Source organism: Coregonus clupeaformis, chromosome 26 (genome assembly GCF_020615455.1).
Source record: "Coregonus clupeaformis isolate EN_2021a chromosome 26, ASM2061545v1, whole genome shotgun sequence".
Lineage (NCBI taxonomy): Eukaryota > Metazoa > Chordata > Actinopteri > Salmoniformes > Salmonidae > Coregonus > Coregonus clupeaformis.
This window is the reverse complement of record NC_059217.1, coordinates 42908335-42915911: the sequence shown is the minus strand read 5'-3', so window position 1 is coordinate 42915911 and position 7577 is coordinate 42908335. Positions and strand designations below refer to the sequence as shown.

The 7577-nt window shown below is 49.5% G+C and overlaps 1 protein-coding gene across 1 annotated transcript; it reads right to left on the bottom strand.

The window, feature by feature from the left end:
- Positions 1–3570: 3570 nt before the first annotated feature.
- LOC121540108 (alpha-ketoglutarate-dependent dioxygenase alkB homolog 3-like) lies at positions 3571–5410 on the bottom strand. The gene is made up of 4 exons (XM_041848730.1): positions 5366–5410; positions 4754–4956; positions 4560–4605; positions 3571–3738 (listed from the first exon to the last, which is right to left on the bottom strand). Exons 1-4 carry the CDS (start codon positions 5408–5410, stop codon positions 3571–3573), a joined length of 462 nt encoding a protein of 153 aa, XP_041704664.1.
- Positions 5411–7577: the final 2167 nt, after the last annotated feature.

The following is a 7577-nucleotide window of genomic DNA, read 5'->3' as shown; positions in this document are numbered from 1 at the left end:
TCTTCTTTGTGGGGAAGAGGGACGGATCTCTTCGCCCCTGCATCGACTACAGGGGACTCAACGACATCACAGTGAAAAACCGTTACCCTCTCCCTCTGCTCACCTCTGCTTTTGAGTTGCTCCAGGGAGCCACTGTTTTTACCAAGTTGGATCTCAGAAACGCTTACCACCTAGTGCGGATCCGGGAGGGAGATGAATGGAAGACCGCATTCAATACACCAACAGGCCACTACGAGTATCTGGTTATGCCTTTTGGCCTCACCAATGCTCCTGCTGTGTTCCAGGCTCTAGTGAATGATGTACTGCGGGACATGTTAAACAAGTTTGTCTTCGTTTACCTGGATGACATCTTAATCTACTCCAGAAACCTGTCTGAACACACCCGCCATGTCCAGCAAGTCCTTCATCGTCTTCTGGAGAATTCCCTCTACGCCAAGGCAGAGAAATGTGAGTTTCACGTCAAGACAGTGGCCTTCCTGGGGTACATAGTGGCAGAGGGAAGTATCCAAATGGATCCTGCCAAAGTATCAGCAGTCACTTCATGGCCAGTTCCGGAGAACAGAAAGAAGCTGCAACAGTTTCTGGGGTTTGCTAACTTCTATAGAAAGTTTATCCGGAACTACAGTACCGTTGCTGCCCCTCTCACTGCTCTAACCAGCACCAAGCAACCCTTCACCTGGACCCCAGCAGCCGACAAGGCCTTCAGTACCCTCAAGGTAAGGTTCACCTCCGCTCCCATCCTCCAGATGCCTGACGTGGACCGGCAATTCATTGTGGAGGTGGACGCCTCGGATGTGGGAGTTGGTGCTGTGATTTCTCAGTGGGCTGCGGAGGATAGGAAGCTCCATCCCTGTGCCTTTTTCTCACGTCGGTTGTCCCCCTCTGAGTGCAATTACGACATAGGGAACCGAGAGCTGCTGGCTGTGAAGCTTGCCTTGGAGGAGTGGCGTCACTGGCTGGAGGGGTCCACCATTCCATTTCTCGTTTGGACCGATCATAAGAACTTGGAGTACATCCGCACGGCCAAACGGTTGAACTCCAGGCAGTCCCGCTGGGCCCTGTTCTTTACCAGGTTTAATTTCACTCTGTCATACCGGCCTGGATCACGCAACACCAAGCCAGACGCCCTCTCCCGTCAATTCCAGAAGGATGACAACCCCTCCAAGGATCCTGTGTCGATTCTGCCAAGTCCCTGCATCGTAGCAGCTCTGACCTGGGCTGTTGAGGAACAGGTGCTGGAAGCTCTCCGTAACCAGCCCGGTCCCAGCACTTGCCCAGCTGACCGCCTTTTTGTCCCCGAAAACCTAAGGTCCCAGGTCGTTCAGTGGGGACATGACTCCCGCCTAGCTTGTCACCCTGGCTCCACCCGCACTTACAACCTGCTCGCCCAGAGGTTCTGGTGGCCCGCTCTGAGAAAGGATGTACGGGAATTCGTCCAAGCCTGCCCCATCTGCAACCAACACAAGTCGTCCTGCCAGCCCCCAGCCGGATTGCTGCAGCCCCTGCCTGTGCCCAGACGTCCCTGGTCTCACATCGCCCTTGACTTTGTCACGGGGCTGCCCCCTTCAAGGGGCAAGACCGTCATTCTCACCATAGTTGACCGATTCAGCAAGATGGCACACTTCATTCCCCTCCCCAAGCTCCCAACCGCCAAGGAGACCGCCCAGGTGGTCCTGGAACACGTCTTCCGGATCCACGGACTGCCAAAGGATGTAGTTTCTGACCGTGGTCCACAATTCTCCTCCGCTTTTTGGAAGGAGTTCTGTCACCTGCTGGGAGCCACAGTCAGTCTGACTTCCGGATTCCATCCCCAATCCAATGGGCAGTCAGAGCGGGCAAATCAGGAGCTCGAGAAGGCACTGCGATGCATGACTTCACGCAACCCCCACTCCTGGTCGCAGCAATTGACATGGGTGGAGTACGCACACAATTCTCTGACCTGCTCTGCCATCGGTATGTCCCCTTTCCAATGTGTTTATGGATACCAGCCTCCTCTATTTGCCAGTCAGGAAGGGGAGGTTACTTGCCCATCTGCACTTGCGTTTGCCCGTCGATGTCGCCGCACCTGGTCACAGGCCCGAGCCACACTTCTCAGATCCGTTGCCAGCTACACTACCGGGGCCAACCGTCGGAGAATCCCTGCTCCCACCTACCATGTTGGTCAAAGGGTGTGGTTGTCGTCAAGGAACCTGCCACTCAGGGTGGAGTCGCAGAAGTTGGCACCTCGGTTCATTGGCCCATTCCCTATCATAAGAGTGATTAGCCCAACTGCTGTCCGGCTCCAACTGCCTAATTCCATGAGGGTGCACCCCACTTTCCATGTGTCTAAGATTAAGCCCATTCATGAGAGTCCGCTGGTCCCTGCTGCGCCTTGTCCTCCTCCTCCACAGCTCGTCGATGGTGGTCTGGTTTACACCGTCCGCCGCCTGCTTCGGTCCAGACGGAGGGGTAGGGGTCTCCAGTACCTCATTGACTGGGAGGGCTATGGACCTGAGGAAAGGACCTGGGTGCCAGCTAGTCGGATTGTGGATAGGACTCTCATCACCGCCTTCCACCAACGGCATCCTGATCAACCTGCAATCCGTAGGGGCCGCCCCAGAGGGATCCCTAACCGTCCTGCCCGCTCGGCTTCCTGTCCTGTGCCTGATCCTGTCTCGGGACCTGTCCCATCTCCCGACCACGGCCCTCCGGCTTCCTCCGAGGATGAGGGCGTTCGCTCGGACCGTTCGGAGGAGTTCTAGCCCTCCTCCGGCTCCCCTCCTCCCGCCCGGCGTGGTGTTGCTCTTGGGACTTCTGGGGCCGTCCCTTGGGGGGTTCTGTCATGAGCCCTCTCACTCCACCGGGTTACCACCTTAATGTGTTTCCACTATCTTCCACTCTGCTCATCTCTCTCTCTCTACTCAGCCTAACTAGCGCCACCTGTCCCTGCTCTGCTCGGCTCTAATTACTCTGCCAGCTGCGCTGCATTACCCACTAACCTCTCCCAGTATTTAAAGTCCTGTCTTTCAGCTCTCCTTTGTCAGATCGTCTGCAAAGCTCACACCCGGAACCTGTGTGCTCGCGCTTCTGGCTCACCCTTGTTTTGTGACCCCGGACCTGCCTGATTCTTGGATACTCTTCTGCCCCAGGAAAACCAGACCTGCTTTCTGCCATTACGACTCCTGACTACTCTTCGACCCCGGTAACTCTGACCAGCCTTCTGCCTTGCTACAACGTATTTGGATTTCCCTTGAACTGTACTTCTGCCTTGTTTCATCCGCCCCGTTGTGTCTGTGTTTCCTCCCCCCCCAGGACTTCTGGACCACCAACCACCGGCGTCATCGGACGCATCGCTGCCACTGGGGGGGGGCACAGACCCAGCACATTGGACGGGATAACCCCTGGAGCCTTCACTCACTCCCTACTTCCCTTTTCCCTTAAGTTTTAATAAACTTTCTGGTGTGACGCAATTGTGGTCCTCTTGTCGTCTGTCTGAACCGTGACAGCACTGTATATTGATACTGATAGATGGACAAATATGGTGTTGTTGGGGCTTGTTTCTCTGTTTGATTGGCTGGGCCAAACTGACAGTCATCCTGTGTTGGACATATATGGTGTTGATGGGGCGTGTCCCTGTGTTTGATTGGCTGGGTTTACCTGCCAGTCATCCTGTGTGGCTCCTTCCATCATCAGCAGAGTGCCATGAGTCAAAGGGATCCGCAGTCTCTCCACGTACATGTAGTCTCCCTCCTCCTCCTCCTGACAGACACACATCATGAAGTATGAGCGGAACCACTTAGGTAGGATGAAGTCATTTATAAACATTGTATAAACACTGTATAAACTGTCAAATTGTAGACCACGGTAATCTACGGCCAACTGTGAAATTGTAGACCACGGTAATCTATGGCCAACTGTCAAGATGTAGACCACGGTAATCTACGGCCAACTGTGAAATTGTAGACCACGGTAATCTATGGCCAACTGTCAAATTGTAGACCACGGTAATCTATGGCCAACTGTCAAATTGTAGACCACGGTAATCTATGGCCAACTGTCAAATTGTAGACCACGGTAATCTATGGCCAACTGTCAAATTGTAGACCACGGTAATCTATGGCCAACTGTCAAATTGTAGACCACGGTAATCTATGGCCAACTGTCAAATTGTAGACTACGGTAATCTATGGCCAACTGTCAAATTGTAGACCACGGTAATATATGGCCAACTGTCAAGATGTAGACCACGGTAATCTATGGCCAACTGTCAAATTGTAGACCACGGTAATCTATGGCCAACTGTCAAGATGTAGACCACGGTGATCTATGGCCAACTGTCAAGATGTAGACCATGGTCATCTATGGCCGACTGTCAAATTGTAGACCACGGTAATCTATGGCCAACTGTCAAATTGTAGACCACGGTAATCTATGGCCAACTGTCAAATTGTAGACTACGGTAATCTATGGCCAACTGTCAAGATGTAGACCACGGTCATCTATGGCCGACTGTCAAATTGTAGACCACGGTAATCTATGGCCAACTGTCAAGATGTAGACCACGGTAATCTATGGCCAACTGTCAAGTTGTACCCTTGGGAGTACTTTGCATTTCCATAGGGGGTCCTTGGCAAGACCCATTAGAACATAGGCCTACTGAGGGGGTATTTCTGGGGTACTCCTAACAGAGCAAAATGGGATTGGGATACAGTTGAGAATCACTGTTTTAACCTTATCCTTACACTATCGTAACCAATCTCTCCTCCAGTGTTACAGGGACTGCTTGCAGAGGCTGAACAACCTCATATCTCCCAGGCTGAAGGAGGCGATGGTGGGCTGGGTGCCCAGCACAGCCTCGTCACTGTGCCAGCCGATGCGGTCCTTGCAGTTCCTGTACAGGTTACACAGCAGCGAGTTGAAGCGGTGGCCGCTCGCCTTCTCTACGGCCGAGTGCATGGTGACCAGCAACAGGTGCCACTGAGGGAGGGAGGGGGCAGGAAAATGGAGGGTGAGGGAGGGAGGTTATGTACTGTGGTAGATGGTTTTGACCTCGTGTTAGATGTTTATAGTACTTTTTTTCCACTATGTTTACAGTATTATTTAGAACTTAGCATTTCTTAGAGAGGTCGTAGGGTTAGGGTCAGTATGTAGATCAGCTGTTGTGTTAGCAGTACTGGTGTACAAACTGGCAGAGAAAGGGAGAAAAAGGAATGGGTAGAATGAGGGAGAGCGAAAGAAAGAGTCCGAGAGAAGGGTGAGACAGTAAAAGTGTTTTGTGGTTGAGAGAAATTAGTAAATTGTCAAATCTCTTTTACAAGCACACACAATGCTCATTCAATTAAATTAAACTATCCCCTCATGAGTCAGAGGTTCATATATATCGTACCTGTGTGTTGGCCTCCATAGCAGAGCAGGCACACGTGTAAAGCATTTCTCCATACCAGCAGGTTAACCTAGGCTCCTCATAAGCCTCACCTATAACACAGAAACAGTACAGTCCCACTACATGAGTAACCGGTCCTCGGATAGCCTAGTGATATAAGCACATCTTCTGTAGATACACAGGTGCACACAACCCCTTACTGTAGTTCACAGTCACACATACACGCAGAGACTCATGGACACTCCACACACACACACACACGGACACAGTTGCTTCAAAAGAGCTAGGCAGCCAGGGACAAGTAAACAGTATCTATATTGCTACTGTACTGTATTTGGGTCAAGGCAATTTGACAAAGAGGAGAGATTACGACTAGTTGGAGCTCTGGCAAGAACTAGAATAATATAGTCTAGTGATATATAACCAAAGTGTTAATTTTCAGGTCCCGATAACTTAACTGGGGCGGCGCACAATTGGGCCAGCGTCGTCCAGGGTAGGGGAGGGAATGGCCGGCAGGGGATGTAGCTCAGTTGGTAGAGCATGGCGTTTGCAATGCCAGGGTTGTGGGTTCGATAAAATAATGTATGCGCTAACTGTAAGTCGCTCTGGATAAGAGCGTCTGCTAAATGACTAAAATGTAAATGTAAATGTAACTGGAATGGTGATGTATACTTGTAATATATTTGGTATTTAAAGATGTTTCTCAGGCAATTTTTGTACTTTTACTGTTGAAAAAAGATATCCCAAGTATAAATACAGTAAAGTACACACACTAACGTGTATAAAAATATGTTTTGAGCAAATTATTATATATTTTTTTAGACAAATGCAAACTTCAAGGAGTAGGTCATTCAAGGAATTGGTCTGCTGGGAATCCGTGATGTCATCGGCCTCCCCCTTGCTTGAGGAACAATAGAGAACAAAAGAGGACAGCCCCTCCCACTTGTGTTATGTCATGACTCACCTGGACCACCTATTGAGATGTGCCTTTTGTTAAGTAAACCAGGTGTTAAATGAGGTGAAAAGGAGACAAGCATTTCACTACACCCGAAATAACATCTGCTAAACACGTGTATGTGACAAATAAAATTTGATTTGATTTGAGTGCAATTACCAAAAATCATCATCATCATCATCATCATTTGCATCCATATTTGGCAGTGTGTGGGCTGAGTAATGTGGTCATTGTTCTAAGTGTTTGGGCTTTGTTTCACCCCAAGAGCGACATTTTAATGGTGCAAAAGATTTGAACTATTTTGTACCATCAAAATGTTTTCCCAAATGTGGGAAACCTGCAGTTCCAAGGTCATCTTTATAAAACCCTGCTTCATTTCTCCTTTCTATGGAAGCAAGCACTAACACATTTCTCAAAGAGCTCCATTTGGGCATTTTATTACAGAAAACATCCCTGAAGCCAAAACGTCATTCCACTGGCCCCTGAGTTTAGACTTCACAGTACACACATCAGACCCAAAGCAAATATTTACACGTGATTTCATTTATTACAGCTAAAAACAAAACCTTCGACTGTACCCATAAAAAGATGAAATCGGGACAAGGGTAAACAAAACTCTAGTTAGGCATGGGCTGTGTCCCAAATGGAACCCTATTCCCTTCACAATGAGTGCACTACTTTGGACCAGGACCCATAAAGCTCTGGTCAAAAGTAGTGCACTTTATAGGGAATGGGGTTCCATTTAGGACACCACCTTCGTCACATAGAGCTTATTTAAAGTCTCGCTTGAGTAGGAAAAAGTGAGTCAACATACAGCAAGGCTATAAATGTGTGTGTGTGTGTGTGCACATAGTGTGTGTGTGTACTAGTGTGTGTGTGTGTGTGTACATAGTGTGTGTACGTAGTGTATGTCTGTACACAGTGTGTGTACATTGTGTGTGTGTGTGTGGCAGTAGCGCCCCTCCCCCATTCCCTATTGACCCTAGATGTCCCATTTGACTCCCTTGTTGACACCATGTGAGGGGGTTGTGGCCCGGCGGCCATGTTTTTCCTACAGATGGTTTTTAGTCGTGAGCTCCTTCCTGTTGTTGTCCTCTGCTACTGTGTCCTTCTCAGTGATGGAACGTGGCTGGATTCAGTTCCACTGAGAGAGACAGATGGGAAATCGGATGCAACTTCATTTATGGCTGGGTTCCAATTAGACTTAATTGGTTTTTCCTTGTCTCTTTTCCTTATGTGACCACTCGTTTGCGAAAACTT